The 19,042-nt window shown below is 38.2% G+C and overlaps 1 protein-coding gene across 1 annotated transcript in view; it reads left to right on the top strand.

Moving 5' to 3' along the window:
• Positions 1 to 16,130, top strand: part of LOC124161272 (protein qui-1) — a 736,232-nt gene extending 720,102 nt beyond the window's left edge. The window contains exons 16-28 of the mRNA XM_046537561.1: positions 77 to 422; positions 1,393 to 1,580; positions 2,698 to 2,900; positions 3,068 to 3,245; positions 4,440 to 4,670; positions 6,339 to 6,532; positions 7,757 to 8,010; positions 8,109 to 8,253; positions 9,762 to 10,107; positions 10,762 to 10,986; positions 13,946 to 14,154; positions 14,900 to 15,001; positions 15,406 to 16,130. Of these exons, the coding sequence (XP_046393517.1) occupies positions 77 to 422; positions 1,393 to 1,580; positions 2,698 to 2,900; positions 3,068 to 3,245; positions 4,440 to 4,670; positions 6,339 to 6,532; positions 7,757 to 8,010; positions 8,109 to 8,253; positions 9,762 to 10,107; positions 10,762 to 10,986; positions 13,946 to 14,154; positions 14,900 to 15,001; positions 15,406 to 15,573 (2,789 nt within the window). The 3' untranslated portion in view covers positions 15,574 to 16,130. The remainder of the gene's footprint in view (positions 1 to 76; positions 423 to 1,392; positions 1,581 to 2,697; positions 2,901 to 3,067; positions 3,246 to 4,439; positions 4,671 to 6,338; positions 6,533 to 7,756; positions 8,011 to 8,108; positions 8,254 to 9,761; positions 10,108 to 10,761; positions 10,987 to 13,945; positions 14,155 to 14,899; positions 15,002 to 15,405) is intronic.
• Positions 16,131 to 19,042: the final 2,912 nt, after the last annotated feature.

The raw sequence follows: 19,042 nt of genomic DNA, 5'->3' as shown, positions 1-19,042 counted from the left end.
ATTAAAATAATTTAAAAATATATTTTGAGAAATAAAAATATTGTTGTTTACATTGACGTTTTTATTTTTTTTCCAGGTTTCCAGATGCCCTCACCAGTGCGTCTGATGGAAGCAACTCCTTCTGGGCAGCACATTGTCATTGTTTCATGGGCATCTCCCAACGAGCCGCAGCTGTGGAGCACCCCCTCGGGAACGCTGGTTCACTCATTTCGACCAGTGCACTCAGGACCTATCGTTTGCCTCTCCCTCTGCCCCGTTGTCCAGTCAACTCAGGACTCAGAATCCACAAGTGCAGCAAATGCTCCACCCTCTCCTCCCACGTCGTCTCTCAGCTCTGATGCCCAGTATCTCATCACTGGCTCAGAGGATACATCTGTCATGGTCTGGGACTTATCAACGTTGAGGCTCAAACTGAGGATCATGTGAGTAATTTCAACTATAAGACCTCTTCAAGCAAAAAATGAAGAATGCATTGTATCTCCTCAAACGATTTTTTTCCATGATTGGCAAATGATTTCTGTTAACCTCCTAGTAAAATGAAAAGGGTCCTAAATTATATAAGCATACTGGGACTAGCAACAGTAAAAACTTTGCAGAGCCACCTGCAATGCACACATTGTGCAAAAATTCCACAGAGAAAAAATCATTTGCCTTCAAATAGTTTTTTTCTCTGTGGAATTTTCACAAAAGTCCTCAATAATGTTAGGCTGGTCCTGCTTGTAATAGCCCTTATGTTACCAAAAGCAATCAATTCACTTATCCCACCAGTGTCAGATTCAGGATAGGTACATGGGGGGGCTAAGTGGGGTTAAAATTACAGCAGTAGTGGGGGTCAGAAAAAAAAATCACCATTCTAGCTTGTGTAAATTGGATACCCAAGAGGGGGGGGCTATATAGATCCGCCACTGTATCCCACTATGCAGCTTACTTTGACCCAAAAGTGCATGGCCTGTAAACTATCTTTTTTTTACTGAGCAGGCTGTAGCATTCACTCTTTTAGCACTGACATTGCTCACACCAGCATTGAAAAATTTTCATGAAAGTACCAGCACCGCCCTGAGCAATTTTGTCTAAAATCATTGGAATTATAAAATAATCTGGCCATTGTAATGTTTATTGCTTAATTTCTTGAAAAAGCCTACTGAAGAAAGAAGAGAATATTTTCTACACCTGGTGATTCACAACAAATTATTAGGAGCATTAATGGTTTCGCTGACATTTTTCTTAAATTCAACATTTCTTTGTGAAATAGCATGGCAATTTTAACATACATTTATGCAGTTCTGCATGGCACTCAAAGGGATTAATTTTGTGTGCAAAATATTTTCATGCTATTGATTTCCCTGCAAATATGATTGATTTCAATGGAATTTATTGATTTTAAATCCATAGGGAACATATAGCTCCAGTGCTGTGTGTGACCAGTGCTCTGGGGAACACGGTGGTGGCATCAGGTGGTGAAGACTCTCGGGTCATTCTAACTTCCCTGGTTACTGGGGAGGTTATTATGAAAATAGACCACCATCGAGGTCCTGTCACAGCTGTTGCAGTGAATTCTTCAGATGATGTTCTTGTCTCTGGTTAGTAGATTTTCCTCTACTTCATTTAGTTCTGTTTACTTGCAATATTTTTGTTATTCAAATATTCAACTAGTTTAGGAAGATAAATATGGAACACTTCACAAAATATGTTACCCCTTAGCTCTCCTCTCCCAAAATGGACATTCTTTTTCAATTTAAAGTAATACCAACTCTGGCTTTCTAACTATAAATGCTATTCTCAGCTTTCTGTGTTCCTACTTACCTAATGTTTTTCCACTCGCAAAGCATTTATCATTCCCTCCTCACTAAATAGTTGCTCCATCCAAACCTTCTGTCTCACGCGTAGTACATCTAGAAGTTTCCTCTCCTCCCCCACCATGTCTACACTACCACTTCATCATTTCTCTTCCCCTCCATCCAGTTTGCCTTCTCCATCCTCCTTGATTCCCACATTTTGTATATGTCCAATCATTCTCATCTTCTTTCCTCAACATCCACGTTTCCGCAACATGAAGCATTACACTCCAGATCGGGCTCTTTCCTAGCCTTTGCTGAACACCCTTACATAACGATTTTCTTCTTAGCATTTTTATTTAAAAACAAGTTTCCTTTCCAACATACCGTATTTACGCGTAGAAGTAAAACCTTTTCTCCAGAAATGCTGGTGAAAAAAAAGGGGTGCGTGGCTTACAGGAATCCTCCAATTTATAAAGGAAGTCATGTAACATTTTCGTTCAAATTCTTTTTGTTTATTTTTACAGAGTGTAGCATTGAAACTAGGAAACCTTTGCAGGAATTACATTTTAATAACATTATTTAATAATAACATTAGAATAACATTATTTAACCTCACTAATTACGGTAACGTAAATTTATCAATTTAGCCACGAATCCCGAGTTCCTATATTAGACCGCACTCAAAAAGTGCTAGGAAGGTTCTTTTTCCTCGCGAGCCAGCCCAAAAATGGGGGTGAGCGGAATAAAGGCGCGGCTTACACGAGTAAATTCGTTAATTCTTTTTAATTATACATTCCTCCATAGTGCTGCACAAATATTCGAACTGCTCCAGCAGCTCTCGTTACTAATTGATCACCTACTTTTTTCCTTGAGCCTGATATTTGTTGCTTGCAATGGATTCATTTGTTTCTATTTTCAGGATCATCGGATTCAACCATTTGTATATGGTCATTGGATGACTTTACCCTGCTCAATACAATTCAACTCCAGGCTCCCATTGCTCGAGTCTGCATTTCTCCCAATTCATCGTTCCTTCTTGCTGCTACTGATCAACATCGACTCTGCCTAAGGTCATTGGCAACAGGATCCCAAATACATTATTTGAAAGGCCTCAAAGCAGATGTAAGTGGACAAAATTTTTACTAGCAAATGGAGGGAAATCGTGCTCTTTAATCTTATTTAAAGGGTGGATTAGTTATTGAATTTAAAGTGTGTGATCTTTTCTGATTATCTTTTATTTTTTTCCTTCTGCCATTCCAAAATAATTATTGGCTATACTATTTTCACAGGTTTGCTCAATGAGTATAGCTCAAGATAGTCAGAGAGCTGCCGTGGGTAGTTCAGATGGTCGAGTTTACGTGTTTGACATGCTTGGTGGATGTCTGTCTCGCACTCTGTCATCTCACCCGGCAGCACCTGTCACTGGAGTTTGCCCGACTGCCCATGATGACTTTCTCCTCAGTGCTGGTTGGTTCTTTCTTCTAGCTTCTAAGTTTCTACTGTAAAATGTGGCTCACATTAATATGAGATGGAGCAGCAATTGATTCTGGAGCTTCAGCAGTTTCAATTGTAGAATATTTTGATCCTACCAAGTGAACAGCAGTGAAATTTGCATGAATTGCAAAAATTACCCCTTCACCAGGAATGAAACTCTAGACCTAAAAAAATGCTATTAAATTCAATGAACCTGGATTGCATATTGCTCTGTACAGTGGTCCAAATTTCCAGCAGTCAGTGGTTTGATTCCTGGTCAAAACAATCTTTTTCCCTTCGCAATTACTCTGTACACAGCACAAATCCATACTCGAAACCTTTGAGTGCAACACAGTAAAGCCATCACTGGTGGAATAACACATACTATTATTGGTACTACTGATCAACAGCAATCACCAATGCTTTGATATTTGTATTATGGTGGCCCCATGTAAAGCACACAGTATTTTGGCTTCAATTTTCATCTCCCCCTGCTACCTCTGTGGTATAAATGGGTGAAATTAAAATTTTAGCTCCATTGAGGGTAGCAGAGTGCTGGGGGTACTGTCCCCTTTGCTAATCTTTCTTAAAATAATGAAGATTGTACAGAAGGATTCTAAAAAGTTGCCAAAAGCCCTATCTACAACCCATTCAGCTTAGAAATCTGATAGACTCCTTGCAGTCTGCAACCGTACATTTCACAAGTGGAATGAAGTAAGTAAACTTCCAAGGATGAAATTTGTGAAATCAATTGGGGGTTTTAGCAGAATAAGAATTCAAAGGCATAGCTTCAAGTTGGAACCGCAACTAAATTTACCCAAATTTATAACTTGAAGGGTTTTAAGAGACACGTTTATTCAAATCAGAATCAAAATTTTTACAGCAATTGAACATTTACATTGGAATAAACATTCATTCAGGAACAAGTTGATGTTGATACCATTATTTTTCTTTTTTTGAGCAATATTTTTTAAAATGCTGATGAGAAAATAATACTTTGAATGTTGTTTTATGCTGTTAATGTATCAATTCACAATTTGAGTTAATAGGTGCAGTTTTCTCATTTTCGTATTGATATTTTATTTATTTCATGCTTGAGTGGTGAAAATTAACGCCGTTTATAGTGCTTATATGCCTGTAATGAAATTGGAAATAAAAAAACATATCGAGTTTGAATTTATATTTCAGGTGGTAATAAAATGTCAGTGTGGAGCTTTCGTCCCAGAGATGGTCTTCCGAACATGGGAACTCCCCTCGGAGTTTTCAGTGCAGCAGCGAGAGGTGGATTGGGGGGCGTTGCCGCAGATCCAGAGAATCAGAATGCTCGAACAGGGAAAGCTGCAATGGCTGCTCAACGTCCTCATGATGCTCCTATTACGTGTGTGGACATATCCAGGGATGGGACTATGGCAGTCACTGGTAAGGCACTTATGATGTCAATTTAATTTTTTTGCAATCAAATGGATTTTTGAATATATTTTACATTTGTTATGTCTCATAAAAAGGCTACAATGTTAATGGTAAGAAAATAAACTTAAAATGGATCAGTTAATTTAGTTCAGTCAAAGTTCTAAGGTCAATATGAACGCATTTAATGCAGCAACAATTTCTATGTTGATGTTTATACAGAACTCAAGATATAAGTTAATAATTATCATAAAATTTCATTTAAAAATTGTAAACGCTGCTCAAAAGACAAAGAATTCAATTCTTTGTTTAAATTTCTTGAGAAAAGAACAAATATTTATTTTGAAAACTGACTGGATAAGCAAATGCATGACCTTACCTCTAAGAGGGGTAATAAAAGACGAGGGGTCAGGGTACCTGCTCCCAGATTCCGAGGGTAAAGCCTAAACCCCGCAGTATTGGGTCCTAAAACAAAGATGTCGTACACCCACGACCATCATAAAAGGGGAGAGCTAGGAAATGTATATATTCAGCATTAGTTCACTTGTGCAAGAAAATCTGCGACAAAAATTTACGGCTTTCGTCTCCTGGGTCAAGAAACATCCACACGCATATATACGTCTTTAGTAGGGAAAAGGTTAAGCATTTTACATATCCCATTCACATTTCCCTTGACTGATTTAGCTATAAAAATATTGTAGGAGATGGGAATTCTGCTCAAATTTCCCTCCCTCCAGTGGCGTAGCCAGGAATTTTGTTCAAGGGGTGGGGAGGTCCAAAACCAAGGGGAAAATTTTTGAAAAACAGGGTACTTAGTGGAGGGTTTTAACACTTTTCATAATCTAAAAAACTTCATTTGTTGAAGAAATATTTTGTTAATTCATGATTTTTAAATATTTTTTTTCTTATATGAAGGAAAATTAGTATGCCTTTATATTTTGGGGGGGTCCAGACCCCCCGGAACCCCACTGGCCATGCCACTGCCTCCCTCCAATGCTACATAAAACATCAAAACTCCATTTCCAAGCTGCAGAGAAAGTGGTGCCCCTCAGTTCATAGCAATACTTTTGGATTCAACTGTACCTACTGCATCACATAATAACATATGTAATACTTTATTTCTGCTAATCTTCCTTCTGATTATTGCTATATATACTGTAATGAGGAAATTGCATCCACAGTCATTTCCAGCTATTCCATCTTTTTTATTCTTGGATTTATGCTGTTAGTTGTGATTTAATTTTTTGCTGTAATTTCAGGACATTGAACTCTTTTAACATGTTGTTATTTTTGAAGGGGGGTTTGGGGTACTCCAGTAATTAACCTCACTTCAATAAAGTAAATGAAAGTAATTTCGACCACGTTTATTGCGATGGTAAGTGATACGCTTGCTCAATGTCTTTCACACCCGAAAGTCCTTCTCCGTTCCCGTTTTGTCAGCGTCTCTCTCTCTCTCTTGGTGCCTTCCTGGTGCTAGTTTCCGCATACCTTGGTGGGGGCAGAAGGGACCTCAGGGTCCCAGGGCAACGACCTCAGCCAGGGGGCTGGCCTTGGTGACGGCGCTTGAAATTAAGAGCTCCGCCACAGTTATTTTACTTGCGTTTGCTCTTGAAATATGACTGGATTTCATTAGTAAAAAGGGCGCAAAACTCACTAAAATCATTATACATTTTTTCTCAGGATCTGTTGACTGTTTGGTCAATGTATGGAGTGTTCGTACAACACCTGAAGTTCACTGTACCTTGGAAGGCCATACAGCTCCAGTTTCTGTTGTTGCTTTTGCTCCCAGTGGCCTGTTTGCAGTGTCAGGGTCCGAAGATAGGACAGCTCGAGTTTGGGGACTTACATTAGGACTTCTAGTATCTTGCTTCAGAGTAAGTATGAAGATTTTTTGTTGCTAATTCGTATGCTATTCAAAGCATTTGTTGTGAGCTTCTAATTTCTCGATTCTGAAGATATACCAGCCCAGAAGATGAGTTGGCTATTTTTGTGAAATAAAATAATATCTTTTGCATTAGCTGAAATGAGAAAAAGTCATTTACTCCTGGCAGGGCTTTATTATGGTAGGTATGCAGGCTTCTAGACCCAACCTAAGGGAGTATGGAGAGATGCCTCGATAAACAGGAGATTTTTTTCTAAACTTTGACCTTAAAGATTAAAAGAGTCCATCAAAACAGAAAATTATTATCTACTTTTATTTCCTTTCTAACTTGAGTTCTCTGGCTGGGTCTAATAGAAAGGTCTAAATACATAATTATGGTTGCTTTATTCATTCAAAATTTTTCATTTCATATTTATTGTTTATATTAGTAGCTCATACTTACACTAGATACATACATCTAGTTTTTATACAAATAATAGTTTATAATCTTCCAACATATATTTTCATGATCATTAGCTTTACATGAAATAATTTTTCCTTATTTGTTGATGACTTTGAGAAGATTTATTTTATATTGCCAAATAACATTTAAAATGATGAATTAGTTTTATTTCATCTGTACAATTTCTTGTCTTTTTGAGGAAGGATGCCTTTTCTCTTTGAAAAGCTCCAGTGATGTATAAAATGTTATATCTATATGTCAGTGGAGCAGTGAGGGAGGGTTTTGGCGGGATAAACCCCCTCCAGAGCTCAGAAAATTTTTTAAGTGTAAATCATTTTACCTAATTGGATTAATAGTACTTATAGAATAGTGTAAGGATTAATAAAATATCCAACAGAAAGCCATAGCAATCAATACCTACCATTATGAACCATTTATCCTATTTTTTTTTTATTCCATACCCCCCAGACTCAGCAGTATTAGTTTCGCCCAAAACTCCCCCCTAGACTTCCTAGCAGTGCTCCTATAAGTATGCATAAAAGAGGATGTCTGTTTATCTGTCCACTATGCATTTCAATATAGCTGCAGAGATTGTGACCGATGTTAGTACATAGATGCATCTCATTCTACTAAGCAACTCTTGGTGGCCTGCTAGTCTGATATAAATGGCACCCCTGTGCAAGCACTGAGGCAATTATTGTCATATCAGTCAATCTGCACAGTATTTCATAAGTCTTGAAGTCAATATCTCAATGGACTTCTTTTGATTTCCAGGGCCATGGCTCAACTATAACATCTGTAGCAGTAATGATGGATAGTAGGAGAGTAGCCACCAGTGATAGAAGTGGAGTTCTAATGGTTTGGGCCGCTGATAGTGGTGCCCTACTCCTAAGCCTAACAGGAATGGTACCAGGAGTCACATCGCCAAACCCTGTTCCTTCTGCTCCAGGTGTGACAAATGTGCCTAAGCTTCAACTAGCAGTCACGAGTGATATGAGATATGCAGTGTCTGGAAGCGGTGATAATAGGTAACTACCCATGTTGCCCTAGTCCTGAAAGAACAAATTCACTGAATTACTCTTTACAGTAAACTTGACCATCAGTTTACCCATACATTTATTTTTAGCCTGCGGATATCAAGGCTTACCAAGGAAAAAGAGGAACGAGATGTCACCGTGTCACACAGTGAAGAAATCACATGCTTTGTTCTGACTGCAGACTCAAGGCATGTGATCACTGGATCCAAGGATGCTTCCCTCAAAGTGTGGCAGGTTGGTTGAGTCTCATTTTGCCCTTAACCCCCTGTGGAGATACATATGGTTAATTGGAGGCTGTGTGGGAATTGAGTTCATTCTGCTGGAAAAATCAGTAAAAACCTTTTCTTGTATTTTCAGAAGTATTACACTTAGAAGTAATTTATCCAATAGCCAAATATTTTAAAAAAATTATTTAAAATAACTTATATGAGAGATTATTCCATTGGCGGTTTGTTTATATTCAAACCATCTAAGTTATATCACTAGTTAATTTTTTTTCTCTTTGACATCTTTTGATTGAATTAAAATTGGATAAAATCAGACTACGATATTTATGAAATATCTAGGAATTATATGCTCTGAAATACATAAGAGATTCAGTTAAACCTTGGTAAGGTATTTAATGGCTAAGTATGTACTATAGCAGGAATTTCTGTGGTTTAGGCTTGTCTAGCTAAAAAATGGCAAGAAATTGCCAGAAATTAATCTGCCAATAATGTAACTCTTGATTGTGATAAAATCTGCAAAAATTGTGATAAAATCTTGATTGTGATAAAAATAATCCTGATTAATTTAAACTAATATGTCAGTTGGGAATATTTTAAGTGAATATGGAGAGAATGGTTTTCAGGGTAAATAAGTAAGTACTAGTAGGGTACTCTTCTTTCCCCTGGTATAGACCATTTATTTTAAGACATTCGTCAAGAAGGGTCTCGAGGATAATCACAAGCTCTCAGCTCAAATCTTTTTTGACCCCTCCCAGGGGGGACTCCGCATTGTCTCGGACTCTGAGAGTAGTTGTGCTCCCTCCTTTCAGGGTATACGATCCTACCTGCGACATTGGTATGCAGTCAACTCATGGATTGCCTATAAGTATTTGGCACATGGATAATTGCTTGCACGTAAATTGCAGACTTTGAATTGAATTCCTCATTTTTTTTAGCATTGTCAAATTTTAAACAAAGTTCGAAGGTCAATATTAATGTGTATACTGCAGCAACAATTTCCATGTTGATGTTTATACAGAACTCGAGATATAAGTTAGTATTTATCGCACAATTTCATTTAAAAATTGTAAACGCTGCTCAAAAGACAAAGAATTCAATACTTAGTTTAAATTTCTTGAGAAAAGAACAAATATTTATTTCAAAAACTGACTGGATAAACAAAAACCCTTAACGCTAAGAGGGGTAGTATAAGACGAGGGGTCCGGGTACCTGCTCCCGGATTTTGAGGGTAAAGCCTAAACCCCGCAGTGTTGCATCCTGAAACAAAGACGTCCTACACCCCCAACCGTCAGAAAAGGGGGAGAGTTAGGAAAGGCATTCATTCATTTGCGTAAGAAAACCTCCGACGAAAATATACGGCTTTCGTCTCCCGGGTCAAGGTACGTTCACACATGTATTTTCATCTTTAGTAGGGAAAAGATTAAATTGCTCCTGAGCCATTCAGCTAATTTTTCGTCAAGTGCTTAGTTTTATTTTTTTGATTGTTTTTTTAAATCCTTTACTTTGTTCAAATAGGTTGCTGGAGGAAAGCTGGCTCAAGTGTTGGTTGGTCACTCGGATCATGTGACGTGTGTTGCCGTGTCCATCCAGCCGCCTCCTTCCCTCGTGCCAGACCCCAACAGGCCCCCTGGACTTCTACCCCGAGGTCTCACCACCAACATACCCGTCGCTCCTGCGGCCATAGGGGAGAAAGTGGCTCCACCTGAGGCTCCTCCTCCCGTCTTGGTCGTTTCGGGTGCTAGGGATGCCAGCCTCATTGTGTGGGACATGGCCACCGGAGCCGACCTCCGCACACTCTCTGGACACCTGGCATTTATCACATGTGTTGCTGTGGCAGCTGATGGAACCATAGCAGTGTCAGGTAAGTCCACCTAGCATTAATTTTATGTGTTGCTGTGGCGGATGATGGGACCATAGAAGTGTAAGGTAGGGTTTGAATTCCACAGCCTTCATTGTGATACAAGCACCTACTCTTTCCATGATCATGGAGTGTCCGGTGAAATGAAACTCAGTCTTGAATGATTGTCATTGATTGAGAAACTTAAAGTTTTAAGATTAATATTTAACTGAAATTTAAATGTACTTTTTCATCGTAATGGGGATGAATTCATAAGAAAACACCTTTTCCCATTTTAAAGTTCATGATTGTGCTTTTTTAGAAGTTCATTTTGCAACGGGTTGAAAACAATCATGAATGTAAATAATAACATGAATGTAAAAGAGCCTTAAATGATTTGGGTAATCATTGGGCACACATTTGATGTACAACATTTGACAGTCAGTGAACTGATACCATGGATGACTTCTGGAGTTCCTCTTGCCATTCTGAAATTCCAAAAACAGATATCATATATGTAAGAGGCAAACATCCACTGGACACTGTGTGGGAGTGTATCTTATGTAAGAAAAGTAGGCTCCAAATATTCTTAAAAGTCTTAATTTTATCTCAGAAATATTACTTCCCTGTCAAGTCTATGTAAATTGATGTCTTTCTTTTTTGATAACATCAATTCAGGTTCTGAAGATAAGAGTGTAATGGTATGGGATACTCGTCGAGGTCTTCCTCTATCATCACTCTCAATGCATGCACCAATCTTGGGATTATGTATGTCAACTGATGCTGCAAGGATTGTGCTCCATCTTCAGGACTGTGCCGCTGTTCCTGTCGCCTGTCTTCATAATACTCCAGCAACTTATGTCAAGCTTCCGGCCTACGTACAACCAGCCAAGGAGATAGAAGGTGAAATTGATTTCATATTTATAAATATCTTCATTCTTATTGACTTATTTCAATATTTTTATAGCAGTGTTTCATGCTCTAGACCTAATGAGGGTGGTTAATTGTTTATGTTCTTTTTTTTGAGCCAAAGGTAACTTCAATTTAATTTGATTCAACTTCAACTTTCATTTAATTGAAGAGTGTAGCAGTAAACTTTTAGTGCCCATGAAAACATTCAGCTGATGGAATTCACCATTCAGACAAATATATGTACCTTATGCATAATTATATAAATACTAAATATTAATTAATTACGGTGCTGCCAATTTGCTAAGCCAAGCTTATACATAAGTGCTGTACATCTATGATTGAAGTTTTGATCAGACTGTTATTTCTCATCTCTCTATCATAAACCTCTGTTGAATACATATGTCTTTAGAAAGGAATGTATGGGTGAAATTTTTCTTTGAATTGAGCAGTATATTTCACCATTTTAATTAGGGATGGACGGATCCTTGATTTTTGGAGCCAGATCTTCAGATATTTTTGGATCCAAATGCCTCATCAAATTCCTGCTATAAAACGAAATAATTATTCAAGTTTCATCTGGGTACATACAATAAAAAGAATACTTTTTAGATTTAAATACACATTTTAATATATTTACTGATTAAAAATCATTTTTATAAGCTTTCAAATTATCTTTTAAAAACGATAAACTCTATACACGCTCAGCATCTTAACTGTTATGCTTGCAGTTTGGGCATGAAAATAGGTTTCAATCTTCAGATAAACCATGAGGTGAATTTTAATATTCCCTACATAAGTTCCCCCAAATTTTGTGACTTTCTCATCGCATACTGACTTGTGTTTCACCTGCAAATGCTTCAGTTGTGGCGAGGTGGATTATGCACTTCCTCACGATAGCTTCATGTCACTGTGCATGCACATGGTTCTCTTTATGTCAATAAAAATGTTCCAACACAATGAAAGACATTTTTATTGGTATATCATTAAATTAAATTGCAACTGCACAAACTGCAACACAATTAACAATGTTTAGAACAACATTTGCATCATGTGCTACAAATTGTGGGAACAGAACGAGATGACAGCTAAGCGAGAGGTAGGGGTGGGCAGCAGAAGCACGTAAAGGATAGGTGGGGGGCAGGAGCGCACTCCTTCCGTCATTCAAGCAATGAGGCTACGAATGAAGGAGTCAAAGATGGACATGTAAGATACTATTTTTTGATGTCGTTGCCTTCAAAACAAAGCCAGGCAACCTATGTGATATATACAGTTGGCGTTTCCAGGCTGTATCTTCTTGTTTGACGGTACTGTTGCCACACCTGTTTCATAGAAAATTCAACCTCTTTGGAAGAGTCACACTACGTGCCTGTCGTATTTTGCCGTAAAAATTTCCATGGCTGAAATTCTGTTGCATAACCCCTACGAGAACTTTTAAACAAAATGGTTCATGAGAAGGACAAGCATCGCAGTGCAACAGCACATGCAAAGGTAGGATCGGAACTCTTACCATTCCCTTAAGGGAGTGGAAATCCCTCCAAATTGTATGGGACGCTGCATTCACTGAAGCATAAATTCAAAATTTCGGATCCAGATCTGATATCTTCAGCGGATTTGGATCTAAGTATCCGATGAAGGGCAATATCCACTGATATTTGAATCTGAGGTATCCGATCCGACCATCCCTAGTTATAATACATACACGGCTTATGCCAACATTTCCTTTCATTTCTTGTCTCAGTTAAAGATTTTGATAATTTATTTGTTGATGCCTGTCTTCACCATCATGCTTTGCTTTGATTGCCAGAATTCTGTTCAAGCCACATATTCCTCTCAGAGCATTTGGGATTATTAGTCTTAAACTTTCCATCTTTGTGCACAAAACAGTATTTTTCCATGACGTTGATGGAATTTTAATCCTCCATCCCGATGAAGGAAATCAGCTGAACCAATTTCTGGTTTACATGGATTGAAGATATTGTAGACAAGTTAACTGGATTGAAGAGGAAAACAAGTGTGCTATTTTTCTTGAAGTCATAATGCTCTGGATGAAGAATTGGAATTTTGGCTATCTATTTTTGGTGGAAACCAATTCGTACTGATCCTTAACCATATTGAGTGTACCACCACAATACATACTTTGGGGAATTTATCCTGTCCCAATCCAATGTGTCTGAGTTATTTTTGGATGCATATCCATTATTTTTGGGGTTACAGCACACCAAGACTACCATCTACTACCTACATTTGTAGTGATCCACATTGCTTTGCTCCTAAATGAAACTTCTCTGTCCAGCTCTCAGTGATAACAATAGTTAAGTACTGGCTAGTGTTTACTTCACATGCTTATTGACAGCCATTGAAGGGTTTTCATAAACCTGAAGATTGAAGCAATCATCAAAAAAAACCATAGCCTCCTGCCGCCAGGAAGTGATATACCTGCTAGTAGTACTCAAGACACTGGGGTCTACCATACCCCTTGCGGTTATGGCAAGGCCTACTCACAGGGGATGTAGTAGACCCCGGGTGTCTTGGGAAATGAGCTGCACACTGGAAACCAACGCCTGGAAAAGCCTGGCAACATTTAAAACCAAGACAATTGAAAAAATCAACCACAACTGAACCATGGATCAGCTGCCAAATGAATGTCAAGCTAAACTGATTAAGTGTAGAAATATCATTCTGTAAATTATCATTTTGAGCTGACAAATGAAGAAAACCATCTAATCACTAAACCAGGAACTAGGTTATTCTAATGAATCATAGAATCCCATCTGACAGAGTAAGGCATCGAAGGTATTTAAAAAAATTGGAATATGGTGGTGTAACTGGAAAATTTCATGGAATGGTACTGAGTGTTTAATTATGATTCAATACTTATATATGTGTGTTGCAGTATCTATAAGGTTAATCATGATTTCATTTAATTGCCATTTGTTTTAACTTGATATAGATCTGCGCCCATCAGCACCAAAGAGGCCAATGAGACGACTACTCAAGAAGGAAGTCTCACTGGATACCTATACATGGCAGAAGAAATATGGTCACTTAACTTCTTCAGCTATGGTTGCAGCAGTAGAGGAAAGGCTTAAGAGAAGATTTTCTGTTTCTGCATCGATGGAAGAGATATCTAAAATACCAGGATCGACAATTGGTTCTCAGGTAGGTACCTAACCTTGCCATGGAAGGTAAGGCAATCATACTCTTAGATAATCATCCGCTGAAACAGAGCTCATTGAGATAAATGGCCAACTGTATTCTTGAAATCAGGGCTAGTAACCTGAATCCTCAACCCTTTCACTATGACAGTTAATATCCCATGTTATCTTTAAAACCTTGCGTGCCTTGGACGTAATACATATTATGTCCTGATAATCTTACTGAAGATTGCTATGTACGTGATATTATATCCCTCTAATGTATTGGCTTTGTATGCATGAAGCCGTAATATTTCGCCCATGTTACTTTTCATTTTTCTTCTTAGTGGTTCTTTTATTTCAAAAATCAATTGCTCGATGGAAAAAGCATTCACATAATGCCTTCAGGATGAAAAGTCCTCTGTAGCTACCGGCAACCTTGGGTCGCACCCCTACTCTTCCGTCGGCTCCAGCGGCAAGTGATGCATTGTGCTATGGCCCCAAGGGATAAATGCGGCATATTGTGGTATTGTGTGCTTGCCCCTTTTATCTTTGCCCACCAAGAATAACCATTCCTACTCTTGGTATGAAAATTCTTTTGCGAAAAGGACCATACGTTGAGGGTGCAGAGACCCTTTTTATCATCCGGAATTTCATTTTTTTTAAATCTGTTGCTAAAGATGTTTTGTGAAGATACAGTTTGAAAGCGAGCAATTGCAAGATTTCCATAAAATTGCATATGGATTATTTTATCATTTTTATAATTTCAGATATGTGGTCCTGAGCAGGCAGCCTTGGCACAGTCCCAGCACTTTGAGCATCTTCAAGCGTTGTGGAATAAGAGATCACCACCGAGGAGACGTCAAAACCCTGTAAGTAGGCCTTTCATGACATACCGTATTTCTCCGAATATAGTCCCCCTCTGAATATAGTCCCCCCCGCATAATTATCACTGCCTACCAATGTACTATTGGACCATTGTATTTGGACTCTTGTCTCCATCTGTACTTTCATTTTACTTGCCAATGTGATAAATTCATGAACGTTTGAACTATCATTTAGCTTCAATAAATACATACATAGGTAATTAGAAATCATACAATCATAAGATTAACTTTACAAAGCATCAAAAATCGTTAATGATTCTAAAGTTTATATTATTTTGTGAGCTATCATGCAATCGCAAAAATTGGACTTAAGAATAAACTGAAGGAGTGCATAGAAATTTTCTTCAATGAACGAAAATGATGTGGAAATTTCCTTCCCATATTCCCAGTCTCTCTCAAAACAAAACTCGTGTAGCAGTCGTCGTGACTCGGCTGATCCTGGGGAAGATGATGGCATGGAAGAAGAGGACGAAGAGGCGGCTGAGGCTGAAGAGGCGGAAAAGAACAACAAGCGACAGGGAATCCCCACTGGTCCCAGTGATAGGGTGTACGTGTGAACAGATGAGGCAAACATGCTCTAGGTTGACTCATGTGTGCTCGGATGACTTTTGAGATTCACAGGAAAAGCGTCAACTTCAGGATGATCTGAAGTTGCTCTATGAAGGTAGCCTAGAGCAAATTATCGAAAAAAAATTATAAAATTGTTTGGTTGGAAGTGGGGAGAAGATTGAGATTGAAGTGTTGAGTATGAGGGTAGAAAAAAAGATTGGATTCTTGATAATGACCTTGAGTGATATTCTGTGTATTGGATTTCTGGCGGCTCTTCCCTGCCAGACATGTTTCTCAAAAATGAGTAGGATAGGCATAAATTCTTGCCTCCTCTAGACCTGTCAAGCAACCTGCACTACTTCTCAATGGTTCTTGCTGCGCCTCCCATTTTTTATAGGCTTGTGAAACTTTAAACGTTGTGTCTACCTCCAACACCTTTCTGAGGAAGAAACAGCTCATATTTTCCTATCATGGTTGACCAATCGTATGCTACCTGAAGGAAAATATTCCCTGTTTATATGGGTCATGATGCCAAAGATGATTAGCTATTAAGAAAACTGTTATCTCTATTTTTCAAAACAGATGTTTCTATCTACCTATTGACAGCCTGTGAAAAGTAGGTGTCTTTCTGTTTTCTTTCCTTCTTGAGTATCCTTCTTGATTCTTTTCAACCAAATGTTTCTTGCCTAACTAAAATAGTGATTTTCAAAGTGTTCATGATTCTCTCAGTGTGAAACTTAAGTATGTCTAACCACAAGTGGGCAATAATAGCGTTATACATTCCATAAAAGTCTGTTTGTAACTTTTCTACTGTGTCTTACTGGAAGCCAAGATGCACAAAAGTCATTTTATTTTAAATGAAATTTCGTAAAGTTTTTATCCAAGTATTTCCCCACACTTAATATTTTGTTAGTGGATTAATTTTTAAAATGTAAGTAATTATGTATTTTTAATGATTTTTACCATCAAGGTTGCTACATTCCATAAAAATTTATCAAATCTTTTAAAATATTGTGAGGAAATGAAGTCAGAACATTGTTTATATTTTTATACCAAAAACATGGAGGGACAAATTTATTTCACGAATTTAGTGAGGAAAAATTGGCATTTTAAATTTTATTTCCCCGATAACTTTTTTATGCAAGAGTGCCATTGGATGGCTAATAGCAGAAAATATTTCTGTTGATTGTGCTTTCATAGGGTGTAATTCAGCATTAAGTTGGATTCCAAAGATGAATTCCATTTCTAATGTTTCATAGTGTGCATAATTTAATAGGAGTTCTGAAATCAAATTGTACATATATGTTTGTTGAGTATTCTGTTATATGAAGTTTGTTTAGCAAAATGCTGTGTGAAATGTGCAGAATGTTAGCCATAAATATTGTAGATGCATTTTTGATGGCCTTACCTTCTTCTACCTGAAAGATGTCTCTGATCTTCCTTGAGGAAGACTCTTGATATGCCTTTATTGGGCAGTGGTCTTCTTTCTCTCATTTTGTGGCTCACTCTGTCTGCAGCACAAGTGTGAATGTATGGCATTGTTATAGGACAATCAATCCCATTTTTGACTTTATAAGTTTGTGACTTTTCTAGTGAGTTGTCAAAACTAATGAATGCCACTGACTGTTTGTGTTGTTTTCCTAAGACTTTATTCACTGTGAATTTGTCTATCCAGTGCAATAAGTACCCATCTAAGTTACTTAATAAATTGCTTCTGCATTGACATGCGTTATACACTTATGAAACTATGTAGTAATAAAAAAGACAAGATTCGTTTATGATGTAGATATGGATGTGTGGTGCGGGAATGGATGCTTGGATAGTTGCCATTGGTTCTTTACCCTTTTGCTACTAACAACAGAAATATTCGGCAGAACAATCTTGACCCGGGAGATGAAAGCCGAAACTATCCGTCGGAGATTTTCCTACACAGGGGATCAAATGCCGAAAATATTTGCCTCCTTCCTCTCCCCCTTTTATGACGGTTGCAGGCACACGAAGTCTTAGTTTTGTGACCCAGCTCAGTGGGAATTAGGCCTTACCCTCGTAATCCAGGAGCGTTTGCCCGTACACCTCTTCTTATACTAATTCTTATAATATGTAATTCTCTTTGTGGTAAGAGACTGTGGTCTCCAGATTTCATTATAAATATCAACATGGAAATTGTTGATGCATTAGATCCGTTAATATTGACGGCAGAGCTTCGTTCAAAATTCGACGATTCTTAGGAAAAAAAAAACAGAAATTCAATTCAAAGTCTGCAACTTATGTGCAAGCAACAATTACCCATGTAGCTAATTCAAACATACAAATCAAAGTTGACTGCAAGCAAATGCCGCTGGTAGGGTTATAAACCTGGAAAGGAGGGATCCCAACAACCCTCGCAGTCTGAGATAATGCGGAGTTCCTGCTAGGAAGGGATGAAAAAATTTGGTGCTGATAGTGTGTATAAGACATGGTCTCAGGCATTATTTTGTGGAATTGCTTCATTATTGAATGAAATAAAATAACTTTGTTTTATTCCACACTTTATTTTAAATAGTACGACCCGGGTTTCAACATCTAGTGTTATCATCAGGTGCAATTCGATGGGCGGCATGCTTTAGTGGGTGGAAGGGGGGGGGACTGATAAAGGGGCAGGTGGGAAGGAACATTGATGATGGGTAAAGCTGTTTTTTGAAGAAAGGAGTGGGGGGGGCATTGGACTGGCTTCATGGGATAAACGACAAGGAAAAAGATAAAGGGGGGAGGGGTTCTCAAAAGGTTTAAAAGACATGAAGGAATCAAGGTTGAGGGTCGAATGGGGATGTTAGTGTGATGTTAAGTAATGGTGACTGGGAGGGGAACATATGGTCATTACAAAGTTTAGTGGGGCAATTCACAATCTCAAACTGTTCTAAAAAGTCAATTTTTCTCCCCTTGTCAATACAATGTAAAATGTAAAATTCCCATTCCGTTTATCCCATGCAAGCCAGCCCAAGGCCCCCCCCACTCCTTTCTTCAAAAAACAGCTTTACCCGTCATCAATGTTCCTTCCCACCCGCCCCTTTTTCGGTTCCCCCCCCCTTCCACCCATGATTACCTATTTAAAAGCATGCCACCCATCGAATTGCACCTGATCATAACACTAGATGTTGAAATTCGGGTCGTGGTATTTAAAATAAAGTGTGGAATAAAACAAAGTTATTTTATTTCATTCAATACTGATAGTGTGTGATTATCTGAGAGGTCCTTCTTAACAAATGACCTGCAAAATTGCTCTGTAGAGAGGGACTGAAGAGCCTCTTGGGGCACAGTGCAGCAGTCATGCCTAGGAGAGAACTCCACCATCTTGAAAAGGTTAATAGAGACAAGGGTCATCAGCAATGGTGTCTTGCATATCCCTTTTATTACTTTCATCACAATTGCACCCCTTATCATTGAGTTGAATTTTAAGGGATTTCCAAAGGAAATGAGTCCTTACCTATGCTCTTAAAT

The sequence above is a fragment of the Ischnura elegans genome, chromosome 6 (genome assembly GCF_921293095.1).
Source record: "Ischnura elegans chromosome 6, ioIscEleg1.1, whole genome shotgun sequence".
In the NCBI taxonomy this organism is placed as follows: Eukaryota; Metazoa; Arthropoda; class Insecta; order Odonata; family Coenagrionidae; genus Ischnura; species Ischnura elegans.
The sequence above is the reverse complement of the archived record's forward strand: the minus strand, read 5'-3'. Positions and strand labels throughout refer to the sequence as shown.